Genomic DNA, 20,628 nt, shown 5'->3' on the forward strand with positions numbered 1-20,628 from the left:
AAAAGCCTGGATTTAATTCCAGATCTGCTTTTATAGATTGCATGACTGTTGGTAAGTTATTTAATCTCTCTCTAAATGCAGGTGCAATGAGGATTAAATATAACCCACAACATTATAAAAAGTAAATGCTTAATAAATGTTGGATCCTCACCACCACCAGGACCACAATCCATTGTTAAAAAGTTTAAGTAGATAAAGAATGATAACCATTGGGCTGGGGATGTGGCTCAAGCGGTAGCACGCTCGCCTGGCATACGTGCGGCCCGGGTTCGATCCTCAGCACCACATACAAACAAAGATGTTGTGTCCGCCAAAAACTAAAAAATAAATATTAAAAAATTCTCTCTCTTTCTCTCTCTCTTTAAAAAAAAAAAGAAAAAAGAATGATAACCAAGTGATGGTTCCCATAAGGACTTAAAGATCAAAGGTGGCAGAGATGTGCTCAGGGAGACTCCACTAAAAACAGTGACTGGAGGGTGAACTCAGAATTACTTAGGAAGTCTTGACAGCCTGTTCTCCCTGTGTACAAGAGGAAAAAACACGGGCTTGAGGGATACTCATGCTACTGACAATGGTAATCACCACTCTCTCTGCCTGGTGCTCTGCCTCTATCTGCTGACCCTGAAAACCCAACACTCAAAAAAGTAAGACAAATCAAATGCCAGGGAGAGCTGGAGATTCCTTCACAGGGCACCTATGTAATAAAAGGACAGTGGAACATCCCTTGGTTGGGAAATTTTTATCCAAAAAGTTAATCCCAGCAAATGATTTGCCTGCTCCCAGGAAGAACATTCATGATGCTATTATTATTATTTCAATGAACCTATGGTATTGGGCCAATGATTACAAACCCTTTTTAAAGGACTATTCTAATTCACTGTGAGACAGAAGAAAACATGCTAACTCCAAAGGTCTGCAATAGGTGAAGAGTTTAGAGACAAAGAAAATATACATAAAAGGGGGAGGAGTCATTCTAAGAGTTTAAAACTGTTAGAAATCCCACCCATTTGGTGCCGTCAGCGAATTTGCATATAGCCTCTGGGAAGCTGGCCTACTGTTTAACCTCATGAATTTAACAAATCTAAGTAATAACATGCTTCTCCACTAAAATCTAGTCTCAATTAGCAAATCTCATGAAATTGCTTTGATATTTGGTAAAACTTTCCTCTTGAACTTTTACGTAACAAAATACACTGAACTCTCAGTGTAATTACACTAAGTTTAAAGAAAAGTAATTACCTAATTTACAAGAAAAATTACTTAGAAAAATACCACCAGACTTTAAAAAAAAATGAATGAATTGCTGGAAGTTATACTGCTGCAATATTAATGTGTAATTATTGTCTGGCATGGGAAAAAGCAAGCTGCTGCCTACAATTACCCACAGAATTACCTCTCTCAAAATAGGTGGGAGCAACAGATGGAGTTCGAGGAGCTGCTGCTATTGTTAAACCACTTTCACAGGACAAAACAGAGCCAACTGTTGCCTAATTGTTTCTTTGCAACACAACTAATTTATTCTTATTTCTTTCCCCTGAACCCAATAAAAAGGAACTCAGATTTGTGCATCCCATTTAAAGAAAGATGTCTGTTGTAACTTTCAAATGGTTGAAAACCAACCAATAAAATAAAAATAAAAATAATAAAAAAATTTTAAAAAACCAACAACAAAAAAATGTGGAGGACCTACTCCACATCTAACAGGTACATTTCAAACTGACTTCAGGATGGCTGGGAAATGAATTAAAAATTATTTTGCTCCATCCAGCAGCATACTTGAGTGTTGCAGCTGGAAGTCTGGAAGCCACCTGATCCAAACCCCTCCTCTCCAGATGGAGAAAATGAAACTCGAAGAGGTGAGGAGAGTTCTCTGGAGTCTCCCAGCCAGTTGGTGGGGGAAAGTCAAGAGTGGTGGCCCAGGCTCCTGGCACTGCGCCAATACTGTCCTCCTATACTTGCCTTCCTTTCTGACATGGGCATGGCCCTAGGAAGAGGGAAGCTGCCACAGACAGATATGACAATTGGAATGGCACAGCTATCCACAGAAGGGTAACTCAGCCAAATTAGAAACTGGCCAGCACCCACATGCCTCTGTTCTGGTAGGTCCTGCCTGCTCCAGAGCCACCCCAGCTGCCTAGTTCTGCCAAATATCAGGCCAACAGTGCTCAGATCAGAAGTGCCCTCTTCCGGTGGCCCCAAACCCAGCCATCAGGTCTCCCTGCTAATGCCAGCAGCTGGAGCCAGCCTGCTCACTGACTTCTGACAAGGCCCTTGGTATCTGGCTTCTCTCTGTCCTTCAATGGGGTGGGAGGTGACCTGCGGCTCCAGCCCTGAAATATCTCACCCTGGAGGTTTGGAATCCACTTTCATTCTCCAGCCTCCTCTCAGTTTGACACCCTGACACAGAAATGCTTCTGGAGAGTGACAAGTTGTTTCTAGACAGAGACAACTATAACTGACCAGATATCCCATGTGACATTTACTTCCACCCCTCAGATGTTGACAGCTGCCTGATGTGCTCACGCTTGTTTGTGCCCCCTGGAGCTGCAATGTAGTCCCTGTCAGATGCTCCCTTCACAATCCACAGGGCCTCATCTCCATTCCTGACATCCTCTTAGGGCCCAGCTCTGCTTCTCTGCTGGTCCAGCTGGCCTGATTTATATCAAGTCTGGCTCTGCCTTGCCTGTCCTCCCATTTACTGGTGCCACCCCCTCAAGGCACATCCTTTTCTCTAGAAGATGCGGCTTGCTGAAGGTTCCTGATGTGTAAGAAGAGAGACTCTTAGATTTGGGCAACAAATTTGATTGTATAAAGTTATAAAAACTGAATTATAAAATGCATTTGGGGTGATGGTTCTCCATCGTCTTTCTACTGTGACTCCCAATATGAACAAGGTTAACAGACACAATGCTCTCTCAAAGGCATCTGCAATTTTGCCAAAGTATTACATTAGCTTGTAGCCAGCACCACCACTAGCCATGGATCATGGAGAGATGGGCTATAGACTGGGTGCTAGTCCCAGAACACCAGAGATAACTTTAAGCCTTTGTTCCATACCACAAGGAACCAAGAGTGATCTAATGAGATCTAACAAGAAGAAGAGTGATCTAATTTTTGAAAGAAGACATACTTTGTAAATGTATTACAACTTAATCACAATGGCAGTAGGAGAACTAGCTGAAGAAAAGACTCTTTGGAAAAGAATCCCTTTCTAAAGTTAATAACAGGTCCTTAACTTATCTCTTGAATAAAACTGAACTTCATAGTATTGAATAGTTTTAGGAGTATCCTTTGGGCCCCTATTCTCTGACTGAGCCCCTAATACGTACCTTTAGGTTCTGCTTGGTGGACCACTGCCAGGGGCTTGGTGAATGTCTTCTTATTCTGCATCATGGCCCAAATCATGGAGGCATCCAGGGAGGTGCAGGCTTCATCAGGAGGTACGCACTACAGGGAGGAAGAGCAAAGCAGTCAGAGGTCACTCGAAAGTGCCTTTGCCAGCCCAACCTGCACAGTTGTTCTGTAGCCCCTTATCAGACAGCTTACAGCTGTTTACCATGGAAAAACAGGAAATTTGTGTGTTTTTCAAGAACCCTAAATAATCAGGGAGATATTAAGGCAGGCCCACTATATTTTCAGCTGCCCTGGAAGATGCAAACATCACTAGATGGCTTACAAATATTATCATCCCCAACCCTTCTTCCTGAAAAACAACCCAAAGTTTTAGAGTTAGTTTGAAAAATAGGGGAACTGTATGATGAATGCTGGCCCTTCACCCAGTTGGCTTCATAGAGATGGCTTGTGATAACATTTGTGATAAATGTTTGTGATTTGTGATTGTGGGAAACTTCATATATTGCATCATGTGGTTGACAGATTTTATATTTGTTATCTAAAAAGATAATAGTATTATTAAGTTTGTTTGATTTTTTTCAAAATCCTGATATAGGCACTGCAAAATCAAACTTTCCAGGGTCATCTGCTTTTTGAAAAGAGGGGAGTACAGGGCATTGAATCCAGGACCTTGTAAATGCTTTACCACTGAGCTAAGCCTCCAAGCCCAGGATCATCTGCTTTTAATATTCTAAAATGCAGGTTCTAAGGAGTGGCACCCAGGTGTGTGGACCATGAGATCAGCCACTTGTAGCTATTTTAAGGACTCAAATGGGAAGATAGTGGTAACAGCTCATCTTAAACCTCTGCTGCATCACAGCTACTGTCTCACCTATTCTTCTAACCAGAGGGAAGCCAAGTACTATTATCCCAGCTTACAGGTGAGGACATAAGGGATCTGAGGGGCTGAGGGACTTGCTTAAAGTCCCCTGAGTGCAGCAGGCCTTTCTTCTCTCTTCCCATGCCCTTTCCACTATTCCCTACCTTGAAGGTAAACGGTGATTTGAAATTCAGGATCATATCCCATCATGTGATCAGAACTTGGGACTCAGAACTCTCCTTGGAGAGTTCTGGAAGGAAACATTAGAATTAATTTTCACAGATTGACACACTGCAAAGCTGTTCCAGAAAGAAGTAACAGCCAAAATCACCAACAAAAATCCCTAAAAACTGCCAGTCCTCCTCTCCTAAATACCCAACTCCTAAAAGTTATCCTTCTGCCTGCAGGAAGTGACTGGGGCCCACAGCTAAGCACCGAGCTCCCCATGACTCTCTATACCATCCACTAAGCCCCAATCTTGACAGCCACTGGAAGGTAAATGTCCACCAGCCTAAGGTATCCATGCTTCCAAAAGCAAAGAAATTGATATAAGTCACCTTATATGTGTCCCTGATGATTATCATCGGATTTTTTGTTTTCACATATAGACATTTCATATATAGACATCATATATAGAATTTTCATAAATTCTTAAAGAAATGAGTTCCCAAGGAAATATAATAGTGCAAGGGATTCAGATCAATGGCAATCTATTTGATAATGATAATTTTCCCTCTTCTAAACCTATTTCCTATGGCCTATATATTAAGTGAGAGAATTCCATATCTGCATTATTAATGATACAGCTTGATTCTTAACCTTGGAGATATCAATTGATATGTGAGTACAAAGGATGAGAAGCTAATTTACACTGTGTGGTATCTATGGAATAAATACACATTGGAAATTATACATCATCACAATAGGATGCAGAAACGAAACTACAACAGAAGACACCTTTCACACACAAGGCTGACCTAACGAGGCATCATCATAAACCTAGTAGAGCGCTTCATGAGCTATTCCAGTGAGGCCAAAGGGCTCTGATTTCTGTTGTGGCAACAGAATGCAGTGGTTCAATACAGGGAGCGATATGAGGCAAACATGATGAACTGATGTAAAACTGAGAAAGAGTAAAATAGTTGTTAGTTTCCCTTAGAAATCTTCCTGAAACCAGTCAACCTTCTAACTCACACAGAGAAGGTCAAAAAAGCAATTGCAATCCAAGTCTCAACGGGACTTGGAAAAATTAATCCTCATGCTGAACTTGTCCTTTCGGCTCCCTGTACTTCTGGCACTGCACACTGCACACTGCACACTATCTGACCAGCAGAGATAAAGCCAGATCTCTCCCTCAGTGGAAAACAGTCCTGATTTATCACTCGTAAGGTAATACTAAGTAGCACACATGGAAGGAAAGAAAGAAAAAAATCATACTGTCAGGATTTATTCTCTAAGACTCCATAAAACTCACAGCTCCCTGCTCACTCTGACTTTATTACTTCAATTGGGCAATTCCAAAACCAAAAACCTCAACCTGCGATAACTGGGGATTAAACTTGCCCAGTAGGTCACTGCATCACCTAAAAATGTCAAAGTAGCGGTCTAGATGGATGAAAGCCCACTAACCTTAGGCAACTTCTGGGGGTCCTTCTCTTTCTTGGTACATAACGTCAGTTCACACTGTAGGAAGAGCAGTGAGGTATTGAACATGGGCTTAAAGACAAAACTGAATCGCTTCTTATCCATCTCGGCTTGTGGGATAGGAAAGTGCACTTTCTTGGGGCTGTAGAATTTCACAGACTCATCTTTAGGACATATGTTCTCAATGATGGTATAATCAGACATCCTGTCAGGGTTCGAATATGGAGAGATAAAGCATGTTTGGATGGCAAATCCCAGTTCGTGGTCAGCCTTAGTGACCGATACCTACAAAAGATCAGAAAAATCAATTCAGAAACAAGTTAGCATCTTGCTTTTACTTGAGGGCACAAGGATAGCATGCTGACCTAGCCCTTCAGATGAGACATTACTTTATTTTCATAACATATGCATAGACTTCTTTCTAACTACAAAAGTAACATACGCTCATTGAAGAAAGGTATTTTCCACTTAAATTTGATATGGATGATGACAGTGAATTATTTAGCTCAAATGCCAGCCTGGAAGTTTCAAATGCAAGATGAATAAGTCTCTTCAACCCCCCGTAAGTCCTCTGAGAGATAAAAATAAAAGCACACCATGCGTTGAAGTGAATTGTCCAAAATAAGTAAAACACCTACAGCAAAGCCATAATAATAGTGTTTTGCTTACAGAACAAGCTCTTTTTAAAAACTTGCTCAAAAAGTAGAACACAGAGGCAGAATCCCTAACTTTGTAGGGAAGACTGAGTTTCTAAACCATAAATCAGGGGGCTGGGGATATAGCTCAGTTGGTAGAGTGCTTGCCTCACATGCACAAGGCCCTGGGTTCAATCCCCAGCATATCACCAAAAAGGAAAAAAACAAAAACTAAACCACAAGTCAGATCAAACCTAAAACATTATAACAGATTCATCTGAGCTCCTGCTTAGTCTGTGAGCAGGCAGAGCTGAGCTCTGATGCTGGATGTCAGGGACAGTGCAATCTGGTGGCCATCATGGACCTGGCAAAGTGTCCCAGCTGCTCACAGGACCAAACCAGCCTTGCCAAGTACTCTCCCTTCACTCTTTAAGCCCAGGGGTATTTTAAGGGAAATCTAATCTGGAAACATTTCCAATTCATTTACACTTCCTTCTTACAAAACATTTGTATGGGCCATGTCCAAATCTTGTTAAGGTTCTTTTCTTTAGAAACAGGAAATAGTGTTTAGCCAAGTGTAAACAGAATTCAAACATCAACTATCCTGAACTCAGCTAAAATCCCTAGAACAGACTGAATTCTCCATTTGGTGACACATGGATCATGGCGTGGACTGCCCTCTCCCTTCCATGCCTCATTCCTTAACTAAATTTAGGATCAAAATAAACTTAAACACTTTTAAATAAAGTTAGTCCTCATCCCCAGGCCAGTAGCCCCAGAATCCTTTCAAAAGACATGGAGATATAAACAAACTTTCCATTCTGAGATACCCAGGGGAAACCCCTGACATTGCATAGAGCTCTGAATCCACAGCACTATTGTGAAAGATGCCTGCATGGTTAACCATGAGGCACTCAACAAATAGATGATGAGGAGCAGGAGGATGCTAATGAATATGATTATGATACCGCAGCTTATGGTGACACTTGGTGATATTTCAACTTCCTTATCTTTGCAACAAGATATTCTATAGAACAAGATATTCTACTTTGGAAAGATGGTAAATTTTATATATTCTACTAGTAACGTGTCCTTTAACATGAACTCAGAACTCACAATGCAAAAATGTGTAGCAAAGGAACATCACATCTTTTCTTTCTCTCAAAGAAAGTATGTAATGGCAGAATATCTAGGGGATCCCATTATTATTATTATTTTCTTGGAAGGGAAAAAACATTATCAGTAAGTCTTTTACTCTAAGATAAACCAGAAATGAGAATACAGGCTGTGAAATGAGACATGTCCAAGAAAATCACATGCTCTTCTGTTCTCAAATATACCAAGATTTAAAGTTTCCTTACCTACAAGGACACATACAAGATATAGTTATTGTGAGAATTAGTAAAGTTATATGCAAACAACACAGCTCCCAGAGAGTTAATAAATACCATCCATCTTTAGCAGTATAATTCTAGATTTAAATTTTGGGTGTTATAAACAGTTGTTGTTGTTTTAATTCTCCAAGACAAAAGAACCAAACGAAAAACTGCCATTATATTACCAACAATTATCCAGATACGACCAAGAAAGAGGTGGCAAAACTGATAATGTCTTAGGTTAAAGTTAGGACCTGTGGTTAGAGAAAACAGAGGATTCTAGGAGGGGATAAGAAGGATGGCTAGGAGAAAAAACTGGGAAATTGTTCTTTAGGTCAAATCAATGATTTATTAAGTCTTTCTTAACCTAGGTAAAAAATTTTCCTACCAGCAGTGGAGTCCAAATTGGAAACAAAGACAAGACATGCCTGGTTGCTATCCTAATTTACCTAAACATTTACAGATTCTCTCTCCTATTTTAGGTATTTTAAATCAACTAAGAAAAAATAGTTTATAAAATTTCCCCATCCCCAAAATTTTCAATGTGTTTTATATTTAAAATGGTAGCAAAAAGATATAGTTCACTTTTTACCAAATTTAAGTTTGAAATGTATAGATGATATTTGAAAAGAATAGAAAAACAAGACTGAGGAAAAAAAAAACTTTACCAATAATATATTTCAAGTAAGCCAGCATTGCAGAGGAAAAATCCCCAAATATCCAGGGCAAGATACACAAAGAAGATTAGCCACTGATCAGCATAAACCAACAATGCCATAAATTAGCAAAGCCAGGCACACATTTGGAAAAGAACAAACTGCAGTTGAGCAGCACCCCTAAAATCCACAGCACAACAGGGAGTCATTGACCAACTGCATATGTGGATTGTGCAGCCAGAGGATGACAGCAATCTTGGATTAGGGAAAATCTATGATTAGGAACAGCATGTAGAAAGCAGTGAATTTTCCCCAGTCGTGAAAGAAGTGTACCCTAGAAAGAGAAGCACTCTCCAAACAGGGAGTTAAAGAGGAGGGGCAGAATCCATATGATCAAGGAAAACAACATCCAGAGCCAGAGGGCTCCGTCCCAGAGCCAGTGCAGATGTGAGAGTTGTTGGTCTTTCCAAAACAGAAATATGTGCACTGAAGTCACTTTTAACATATGGAAGTATCCTATTTCGACCCCTTAAGCTTCTCACTCCTTCCTTCTCACTCACAGTGAAGTAGAACACCAGCTTGCAGCTTAGCACCAAAGCCAGTTTGTCAGATGCCAACTTCCCTGTAAGACCAGGTTGTGCCCAGGGTACAGGAATAAAGGACAGTCTGGTGCCATGCGATTTGTCTTTAGAATCCAATCTGTGAACCCGGATGTTTGCATTGATGAGACTTCATATTTTCTTCTCTTTCAAATGGCACTTTGAGGATAAATGACAGCAGTGTCTAGGGGACATGCAGTCACATGGCCTGACAGAGAACTCTGAATCTGAATTCTACTGGGTACTAGTTGTGTGAACTTGGACAAGTTTGTTCCTCAACTTTTTCATCCATGAGATGCAACCATTATTAGTCCCTTCTCACAAAATTGCTCGGAAGAGTTAATTACTATAACAACAGTATTTGGCACATCATAAATCAGCAATAAATGTTAGCTGTTACTTTTTCATTATTACTATCTAATATTCTGTAGTCCAGATTTGTGCTATGCATGATCATCACTGTTTTATATAGTAAACATTTTTAATAAATTTAAACAAATACTTAGATAATGACTTAGAAAAAATTATCTTCTTTCTGTATTTTTTATTTTTGTTGTTGGTGGTGCAGGTACTGAACCTAAGACTTCACACATGCTAAGCAAGTGGTTCTAACACTGGGCCACATCCCCACCTCCAAAAAAACAATTTTCATGAGATATGATAGCACTAAGCATTTTGCTTAAAAGTGAATGTAAGGGGCTGAAGTTGTGGTTCAGTGATAGAGCACTTACCTGTCATGCGTGAGGCCCTGGGTTTGATACCCTGCACTAAAATGAAAGATGAGTGTAATTTAAAAGATAATATGTGAGGTTGTTTGAAATATTACATGGTTAACTCTGACATGGCAACTACTAAACTACGGCTCCAAATATACTAAGATCAAAGCAAACATAAGGTTTTATTAGTAGAATTCATGCCCTGCCCATTTTTTTAAAATATTCACCTATTAGATTTTCTCTTCTTCCATGCATATATGATTATGCCAATATGAATCCCACTATTGTGTATAACTAGAATGCACTGAAAGAAGCATTATAAAGAAAAAAAAAAAAGCCAGGCATGGTGGGTCATGCCTGTAATCCCAGTGACTTATGAGGTAGAGACAGAAGAACTACAAGTTCAAAGCCAGTCCCAGCGATCTAACAAGGCCCTAAAGCAACTTAGCAAGACCCTACTCAAAATTTAAAAAAATAGAAAGGCTTAGGGATGTGGCTCAGGGCTCTAGTGCCCCTGGGCTTAACCCCTGGTACATTAAAAAAATAATAATAATAAATATTAAAAAGTCGCTCTCTCTCCTTTCGCATAATATATGAGATTTTGAGATTTCTCACTTTGTTCAGAAAGTACCCTGGAAGTGTTTTCTCAGCCAAGCCTTTACCCAGAGCTACAGGCTGTGAGGAGGCACAGGAAGAGGCCCATATAGGGTGCTAATATCCCATTAACAGCAATTCAGCACTAAGCTGAAAGCTTGAGGATAATATTTCGGTCTCACCTCAACAAAAATGTGCCCATTCTCTGCCACAGAGAAGACCCCCTGGGAAGGCACCAGAAACAGGTCAGTGTTGTATAGCTCCATGTTGAAAGTGATGTTTCCATTGGGCTGGTCCTGAAAACTACTGGGATTCCCCAGCTGCCGCAGGCTGCAATTAAACTGGAAAAAAAAAAAAAACAGAGATAAGGATAAATCAAAATCACATGAAGGATGAAGCCCCTCCTAGTTATATGAGCTTTGTGACATTCAATCTTATTGTCTAACAGTCCCCAAAGCAAGTCAACCAAATGGACAACATTCTCCACAAACTATATACTAAAACCAACACATACTGAGATTTCAGGTCGGCTCAACAGAGAAGCATCTCCTTCATCCATATCACCAGGAAATCCATTATCACCTGATTCCAAATCTTCATAGCCATCTGGCCAACCACTACTATCCCCAGGGGATGGAACCTGTATCACAACCTAAAAGGCAAAGAAAGCACAGCCATTGTTAAAAAAACAAAACAAACAAAAAAAAAAAACACCAAACCAGTGCATCAGGTTCTGTGAACACCATGTGGCAATTCAGATGCAAACTGAAAACTCGACTTTAATATAAAAAAAAATCTCCAAACTTTTAAGGATTTCACCTGTGATAAATAATAAGGAGAAGCCCAATGCAGGTCCAAGTTAAGATCTGAACTAAGACTTGTTTTCCCTTGTGAAAAATACAGATTCATTTTACAACTACATTGAATAAATAACAATTATTTCAAATAGTGGGAAGACCCTAGACACTGAATCGGAGTTAAAAGGGCTGTCAACAGGCCTGTCTTATTGTAAGGAAAGCTTCTCCTTACAGGTCTTTATATTTGATCTCTAAGAAATGCTAAAAGCTGAATATTGTCAGGAGCTTTAGTTATTATTACCCTTCAAACTTTGTGGAAAGCCTAGATTGAGATAGAAACAAAGAACCTGATGTTTACACTGGAGACAGTCTCCTCCTCTTTTCTTTATACTACTCTTTTGCTCATTTCTCCCCTAGTATCTTTCTGTATGGTATCTGGGTACAGAAAAGAATATGTTCTAGTCCAAGACAATCTATCTTACACATTGGTTGAAATTATTGTTCCTAGGTTAGTTCTTAATAAGATTAAAAAAAATTTACCCAAGGACCGTGGCTCCACACACACACAAAAAAAATTCTGAAATTGATACAAAACAAAAACATATAGTAACATTACTATAAATAGTTATAACTGGAACAAACAGTTAAAATATACACTGAAGGGAAGAGAACGAGGGAAAATTGACTCTCTTTTTGCCAGGTTCTCAAAAGAAAGTATTGAGGCAATTGAAATAAATGTCCAGGATGTTGCTTACCCAGGACATCATCACAAAGAAAATAAAAATAATGATATGCCTTTCTTTCTTGAAGGAAAAGACACCTTTTTGCCTTAACAGGCAGATCATCACACACTTTTATTGATGTTAATTTGGAAACCAGTTTTAAAATGCCCAAGTCTAGCAGTAATGTATGCCAGCCAGTATATAAGGAGAAAGTGGATAATTCCAAGAAAACTAGTGTCATAATTAGTAGGAAAGTCAAAGGTTAATAAATTAGTTATTTGGGTAACAAAGGGAGATTAGCTAGGTCAGCCTGTTACGAAGATTAGTGGATGAAAGAATTCAGTTCTGACTCTGCCATTAACTAGTCCCTTGAACCTAAAAAAGTTTTTTAACTCCCAGGAGTTTAATTTCCTCACCTGTGAAATAAGGAAATTGAATGAGATCATCTGAGGATTCTTTCAGTTGCAAGATCCTGAGGTTCTCTAAGGAACAATAAACTTGGGCCCACAGGAGAGCCACTCCCCATATGAACCACAACGACCACAGCATGTGATCTCTAGCCTCCTCCCAGTTGGGTCAAATTTATCTGTTGACAAGCAGTGGCAAGAACCAGCAGCCACAGTCACCCCATCCCATGTCAACACTGGAGTAGGTGCTTGGAGCCCACAGACACACACTGCATCAGAGGTAGACAAGGGGACTTCTGAGCCTCATTTTTAACATGAAAAGTACAATCCAAACTCTAAAATCAGCACTTTGAAGTTTTTTGGGGATTTCATCTTCAAATTCTTTTACTATTCACTGCCTAGTCTTCATCTCCTAGAGAACAGGTTTAATCTGAAAAGATTTAGATAGTCACAGGAAAGATTTTTTTTCTGGGAAGTGAAATTTAGCTATTGCAATGGATTATCAATGAGGGCTATCAGTGGAATCCTTCTCCAGGTACTTTCAAAGGAAATTTTCTTCAATTTAGGGGTTTTTTTTTAGAGGTGGAGAGAGAAAGATTTAATAATTACTTAAAGGTCCTTTTCAGATTTTAAATTCTCTCTCTGATCGTTATTTATGAGACAGAGTGAAGACCTCTCACTCTGGACAAGACTCAAACGAGACCAGAGAGACCATACACCTGGTTAGAGCTGTTTACACATAGCCCAAAGCCTTGGGTTTTGTCCCAGGCCATTTGGACCTGCAGCTTGGCCATAGAGAGAAGTCACAATCACTTGCCAAAGAACCCTCCATCAGGAGATGGAAGGAAGGAGTGGATGAGATCATCACGATACCAGATAAGGAAACAGGGTCTTCCAACTCCCAAAGACTCACCAACAAAGCAAATGAAACAGAGATCAGGGTCAAAGTGCATCCCATTTTGTTGAGAACTAATATATGGCTTTACTCAGATCCCCCCTCATTTCCATAGAAACATTAAGATGAATTTTAAATTAATGCCCAAAAGTGCTTTCACAAAGGACAAAGCTTTGTTCTGGAGAACACTCACAGAGTTAAAGTAAACCACACCATCAGGGGCTGATCGCCGGTGCCAAGTACCACAGCCATTCAGCGGAGACTCCAAAATGAAGTGGGTATCATTCATCTTGGCCTTGCAGGAAGAATCCCGAAGGGTGAGCTCCATCCCTGAGTAGCCATTGGCCTGAAACAACAACCAACAAAGGCATAATGGGGGGCTCACAGGTAGTGCTGCCACACACAGTTCACACATGCTGCCAGGTCTTCACCTCTCCCCACTTACCTCTTCCCAGCTGACCACCTGTCAACAGCCCAAGGACTGTGATTGCTGGCCTTGGAAATTCAATAGCAAAATATTGACACATAAGGATTTGGAACTCCACTGCTCCTACCCTGCCCCTCACTGAGAACAATAGAAACCAGGTAAGAATCGAAGACAAGAGAAAGTGGGTCCATCCAACAGAGAAAACAGCATCAAGTGTCCAGAATTCAAAAGCAAGAAAGCTAGAAGGAAATAATAAACACAGACTAGGGTAAAATGGGGAAGGAGGTTGGCCTCTCCTTTAAGAGATTGTACTAACCTGGAAAGAATCTTTTTCTACAGCCACGGTCATCTTTTCATTGTCACATCTGACTGACAGGGCAACACCCATGCTCCCCTGCACCTCTTCTGGCTCTCTGGGACCAGGAAACAGTTGTATGCTGGGGATGACAGAGTCCCTTGGATGGGGGATTCTATCTTCTCCCCCTTTCTTCCGGCCTCTCCTGGAGATATCAGGGAAAGGAAAGGGGAGACCTCCATTTCGGCCTCCCCCACCCCGGAAGGGTGGTTTATCTGGGGCAGGCAAGGAGCCAGGGTCCAGGAGAATCCGTAGCTCAGGAGGAATGGTATGGACTTCCTCATCTCTCATCTCCTCTGTGGTGACAGAAGAAGGCAAAACATCATTGGTGTGTGATGCTAGGCCACAACCATCATCATTAGAAGCAGAACTGGAGGAATTAGCACAGAATTGGCAGGTGTAAATGCACATTTAACAAGCAATGTATAAAAGTGATTAGGAGTCTATAAGCCTGAATTCTAGTCTTGGTATCTAATTAGCTAAGTGGTTTTGTGCAAATGGCTTGCTTCTCTGTGTCTCAGTTCTCAATTTTTAAAATTAAGGGGTTGGGTCATATTCATGATCCTCAATGTTGGCTGCATATTAAAATCTCAGAGATTTAAAAAAAAAAAATCCTCACTGCCCAGGTTGTACCCCAAGCCAATTAAAACTCAAGACTCTGGGGTAGGAAATATTTTTTTTTCTACTTTTTAAATAATTGGTACACTATAATTGTACTTAATGATGGAATTTATTGTTATATATTCATACATGCACATAATATAACAATATAATTTGGCTAATATCACTTCCCAGCACTTTCCATATCCCACCCCTTAGTCCCTTTCCTCTACTGACTCCCCTTTAATTTTCATGAGATTCCAGCCTCCACCTTTCTTTTCCTTTTTCCTCTTCAGCTTCTACATATGAGAGAAAACATACAAGCTTTGACCTTCTGACTTTGACTTATAATTGTTAAACATAATGGTCTCTAGTTCCATCCATTTTCCTGCCAATGACATAATTTCATTTCTCTATGTGGCTGAATAAAATTCCATTGTGTATATATCCATTCATCTGTTGATCGACACCTAGACTGGTTCCATAGTTTGGCTATTGTGAATTGTGATGCTATAAACATGGGTATGCATGAATCACTATAGTATGATGACTTTAATTCTTTAGGATAGATAAATACCAAGGAGTGGTATATAGCTGGGTCATATGGTAGTTCCATGTCTAGTCTTTTGAGGAACCTCCATATGATTTCCTTAGTGGTTATACTAATTAACAATCCTACCGATAATGTAAAACTGTTCCTTTTTCTCTATATCCTTTCCAGGGCACAATTATCAATGTGTTTTAAGCTCCCTAAGATTGAGAACCATTATGGTAGATGACTTCTAAGTTCCTACAAGTTAGAAAAGTCTGACTAGAGTAAGTTATATAAGGCAATATATTCTTCACAAATGCCATTAAAATACTTTCCCTGGATCTAGAAATCTTTTGAAGAGTTCCTCAAAAGATTTCTTGACATGATATTAATATTTATTTGTTTATTTATGATGGTGCTAGGGTCTCAAGCACATTAGGTAAGTGTGCTACCACTGAGCTCACCTCCACCCCCAATACTGGCATTTAAAAATTATTTTACTGCCTCCTTTTTGACTGCTATACTCTAGAAGCTATTTGGGCACCCTGACTTTAAAATCATAATTCCCAAAGGGGAAAGAAAGAGCTGCTTAGATACAGTTATTTCTTTGAAGGAAGAGGTATTTCCATGCAAGTAATGCTCAGCATTCTGTCATATTTTCAATAATTTAAAAGAAAAACAAAAAGTTTCCCCAGTCTTTCTACAATTACAATCTAAGGCCAATCCAATGGGTGCTTAAGGTCAAACCCATGTCAGTGGAAGTTGAATGTGATCATGACTGGTTGGCATCAACTCTGCTTTAATACAATCCTTTTGAAAAGCATGCTACAGCTAGGTCCAATGGCAGTCATAGCTTTTGAGGGTTTTTGACTTGTATGTTAATATAATATCTCCATAACAACTGTAAGGTCCATGCTATAATCTCCCCTCATTACTGAAGAGGAATCTGAGACTCAGAGGTGAAGCAACTTCTCCCCGCAACACAGCAGATCTGGGACTTGATCCCACATTTGTAACCTCTGTTCTAGTGGCACTGCACTCAGTAGTGGTACTACACAATGAGAAAGAGGTCTGGGGATCACAAGAGTTGGGGTTTGAGTCATTCTAACTATAAGCCTCTGCAAACTCAAGAACTTGTCGAGCCTCTGCTTTCTACTCCATCATATTGAGATGGCAACTCTGGTACTCTCCCTGCATAAGAAAGCCCAAGCAGGAGTCCTCATGACCTTTCTTTTACAAGATACAGCCAAGACTACAGGCCCCAGACTTGTCTGCAGCCCTAACCCCTTAGAATTCTCAGCCTCAGGTTTCCCCAAGAGAAGAACACAGGCTCTAATTTATTCCTAACAAAAGTCACCAACATGCAGTGAACTCTAGGTTAAGAAAATCTGTGTTATAGTTTCACCAAGTAATTTTTTTTTTTTTTGCAATTCTAGGTAATTTTAAGTCTTATAGAAGAAAATAGTCAAAGAAATTGTTTAAATGTGCAAAAGAAAAACAACACCATTCAAGCAGAAGTGAGAGTTCCTCACTGGAAAGCTTCATTTGGATGACATTTTTAAAACAACAACAACAACAAAAATCATTCTTACCATTGTTTTCAAGCCTAAGATGAAATCTATTAGCCACAGGAGCCAGTGTGTATGATGTTACTGGACTATAGCCATTGTCCAATGCCCACTTCAACAAGTTCTCTTGGGTGGAAGGAATGTCATCTCTTATTGATTTGGTCATTGTCATAGATCTTTCACCTTCTTTACCAAAGCCAATACTATTGGGAGCCTAAAGATAATAGCAAATTTTCACTCATGAGTCTAAAATGAAACAGTGTTTTAAATAATAATTAAATACCTGAAATAAATAGATTCTGGGTGGTATTTGAGGGATTATTTATTCTTTTGATCTCTATTTTCCTTGGGCTAAGAACATTGATATAACCTTTAATAGCAGATAAAGAGAGACATGTATTCATACTATGTGATCACATTATTTTAGATGGCTTATATCAATAAAAATAACCCAACAGCTAAGTAGCTACATACTAAATATACCTAATCTGTTACCATAAAACTAATTTAATGTTTATATTATCATCATCATCATTATAATTAATGGGGATGAAACCCATGAACTTGAGCATGCTTGGCATGAACGACATCTCCAACCCAATGATCACATTAGGCTGGGTCGGGGAGGTGCTGGATATTGAACCCAGGCTCACTTTACCACTGAACTACATCATCAGCCATTTTTATTTTTTTATTTTGAGACAGGGACTCACTAAGTTACTGAGGCTGACCTCAAACTTGCAATCCTTCTGACTCAGTCTCCAGAGACACTGGAATTACAGATATATGCCACCATGCCTAGCTCCAATGTTTACATTATTAAAAAACAATCTCAAAAGTATATGCCAAACTTTCCTTTTTTATTTTTATTTAAAAGTATGTATAAAGTATACGTGCACATTATGTTGCCCACAAATGTCTGTGCTTCTACTTCTTGTATCCCCAATTTTAAACAAAACATGACACAATCTACCAATTCAGTGTGGAGATGATCCCAACTTTATAAACAATTAAATGCCACATGGCAAAACAACCAATGTTCATATTTCATCTATTGTTTATGATTAATTTAGCAATTCTGTAATTGTATGCATTTGCCAATTCTCTTAACTATGTTTACATTTTATATCCTAAAATACTAAATAAGGTCATCACTCCTCTAAAAACACAATATTTTATACAGTAAGACAAGGAGGTCATAAAATTCGCTTTCACTGGGCAATCAGTAAAAAAACTAAAATAACAGATATAAATGTACTCTGAGTAACCAGGTCATAGAAGGTAAATGTCAATGTCACCTGCTGACTCTTACAGCAGTGACCTTGGCAGAGGAAAGGAAGCTGAGTGCTTGGAGAGGGACCCCAGTGGGAAGGCACATTTTTAACAACTGCTCCAACCAGGCTGCAAAGTCCTTCCAGCCTGCAGATTATACCATTTTCATGCTGAATAAAAATCACTTTAATTTCCATGCCCAATGATTTTCTCCTGCATATATGCAGCATTTTTCCTAAATTCCTCATTTGCTTCCCATTCTGTTTGCCCTGAACATGACTAAATATTAATCCTTTCCCACTGTAAAACCATAAAAGATTCACAGGCTCTAAGTTCTCTTGGCCTCTTTGGTTGTGGGAGTTTGGCTGAAGACACATAGATTTCAATTAAAGCTTAAAGGATCTCACCCGGTATATTTCTCTATTAACCAAAGTGCTTATCCAAGGGAAATTGGCCAAACTGACCAGTCACAACCACTGCTCACAGAGGAACCAGGTGGAGTTTTAACCAAGTTCTGCAGCCCCCATTCCTAAACTCAGTTTCATAGATTTAGAATGGTTTAGCTCTTGGCCTAATTAAGAGAAAACTCCTTATGGGAAAACAAGGTTAAAAAGAAAGAGGGAAAGGAGAAGTTGGAGGAAGAGAAAGAGGAAAGAAAAGGAAAAAGGAAGAAATAAAGAAAGAAAAAAATTAAAATGAAGTAAAGAAGGATCCGATTTGTTCTTAGAACTTTTTACTCGTTTAGTCAACAGTGGTTTCTTAGGCTCAGCTCCTTCCAGCCTTTCAAAGTAGCAGGTTGTTTTGATTGGCAGGAATCACAACCTTGGCCTAAACAATACTGGTTGGCCTCATCTGCCCTAGTCTTTCATGTCACTGGACAGCTGAGGAAATATTGTATTTCCCGAATACTCTCATCATAGCTGCCACCTGTCCTTTTGAACCAATACGGAGTAATCTGTTTACACCTTTCAACATTAAATCTGGAAGCTGTCAGTATACCTCATATCAATTATGGCTCAGAATTTAAAAGGGTCTATCAACACATTTGTGAGGCAGCAAGGCTTGGGACAATGACAGGAAAGATGATTCTCAGCACTGGGCAAATTCCTCACCCTGTATTTCTGGGAATCCCTAGGCTTTTTCCAACCTTAGTGGAGCTACTCTCCAATAGGAGTGTTTAAGGGGGTCTCCAAATACCACCACCATCTTTCCCAGCCACATCTTCACGAAAGATGATGAGCTAGGAAGATTCTAAAGTTCCTGCCCCACCCCTGTCACATTAGCGTCAGAACCGAAGGTGTAGGGAGGAAGTGGGCCAGAGGGTGCAGTGCATATTCTCACTGAGGTTTAAAAAATATCTTTTCTAAGAATAAGTTGGTCATCACCAACCCGGAAGTCCTGAGACCACGTGAAACAGTATAAGAGAAAAATTCTAATAAGATTCCTTCATCCATTCTTACATCCTGGAGGTTCCTCCTGCTCTAGAAGTGATTATGTATTGTCTATAGGGGACCATTGTCCATAAGGGACTTGAGGAAAGAGCCAGATCTGGACCTGGCAAGTGGACACTTTCAGGGTTTCCATTCTCTCTCAGCAAAACCCTTTGCATCTCTTTTGACCATTTTGCCATTTGGAGAGTGCATTTGGCCCATACCCCGACCTCCAACAAACAGGCATAAGCCACACCCATGGGGCTCTTCAAGTTTACCCCACAATTACAATTCTTTTGGTGAACATTTTTCTTTGTTTTCCCTTGTTTAGAGAAGTACCCTAATTGTTCCTATAGACACGCTCTTAAAGAAAATTTTTACGGAAGGAAGATGAACACCCCCCACACACACACCCTTTATGCCAGACACTGTGCTAGGAGCCTTAAATGTATTCTCTAATTTTCCTCCAAGATATAAGGGGAGAGAAGCTGCTATTCCCTTGTTAGAAAAGGAGAACCTGAGACTTACAGATTAAGTAGCACATGTAGCTGAGAGTTCACGATGTGCATGCTGCATGCCCAATGCTTTAGAGGAAATATCCTGTAGGTAGGTCCTTCACAAATACTTGCTGTTTGGATGAGTGAGTGAGTGAGTGAGTGAGTGAGTGAGTGAGTGAGTGAAAAAACAAATGAATAAACTCAGCTAAACCGCACCTTAACTGTCAAGGTGAGTGTTATCTACCCAGTTTACAGGTGAACAGACTCGATGCTCATTTAGGCTGCCCAACATCTACTAGGAGTAATGACAATTAGAGATGGGATTTCAATCCAGTCCTTTCCAGCCCTGAGCCAGGAATCTTTCCACTCTACCATGCCATCTCAACAGGAAATAATAGAAACAGGGTCTCTATGAGCATGCCTCCCTTTCTAAGCAGGAATTTAAACCTTTGTATTAGCAGGTACCTTTCACCTACAGGAGTCAGAATTCACATCTGAAGTTAGGGGAGTTAGGAAATCACAAAGCATGAAACTGACTGGGAGAATAGAAAAGAACATCATGAAACATTACCTAATTGTTTAGTAATGTTGTCATGCATTGTCCAAAATTGGCCTGCAATAGGAGTACAGCCAAGGAGAGGAATATAAACAGATCTTGCTTGGGATGAGCGATCTCATTTCTAGACTTTCTGA

The 20,628-nt window shown here is 39.8% G+C and overlaps 1 protein-coding gene and 1 non-coding gene across 5 annotated transcripts in view; one reads left to right on the top strand and one right to left on the bottom strand.

The window, feature by feature from the left end:
* Tgfbr3 (transforming growth factor beta receptor 3) overlaps positions 1-20,628 on the bottom strand; it is a 188,107-nt gene that overhangs the window by 23,248 nt on the left and 144,231 nt on the right. For all 4 annotated transcript variants that reach the window (XM_046461657.2, XM_046461666.2, XM_046461681.2 and 1 more), the window contains 7 exons: positions 16,761-16,950; positions 13,998-14,332; positions 13,448-13,600; positions 10,948-11,085; positions 10,616-10,774; positions 5,843-6,142; positions 3,330-3,447 (listed from right to left, as the gene is read on the bottom strand). In XM_046461657.2, the coding sequence (XP_046317613.1) occupies positions 3,330-3,447; positions 5,843-6,142; positions 10,616-10,774; positions 10,948-11,085; positions 13,448-13,600; positions 13,998-14,332; positions 16,761-16,950 (1,393 nt within the window). The remainder of the gene's footprint in view (positions 1-3,329; positions 3,448-5,842; positions 6,143-10,615; positions 10,775-10,947; positions 11,086-13,447; positions 13,601-13,997; positions 14,333-16,760; positions 16,951-20,628) is intronic.
* Positions 6,630-6,704, top strand: Trnav-cac (transfer RNA valine (anticodon CAC)). The gene has a single exon. It is a non-coding gene; the product is annotated as a tRNA-Val (tRNA).

This window comes from Marmota monax, unplaced genomic scaffold, assembly GCF_021218885.2.
Source record: "Marmota monax isolate L192 unplaced genomic scaffold, Marmota_monax_Labrador192_F-V1.1 WCK01_AAM20220418_F8-fsc00070, whole genome shotgun sequence".
NCBI lineage: Eukaryota > Metazoa > Chordata > Mammalia > Rodentia > Sciuridae > Marmota > Marmota monax.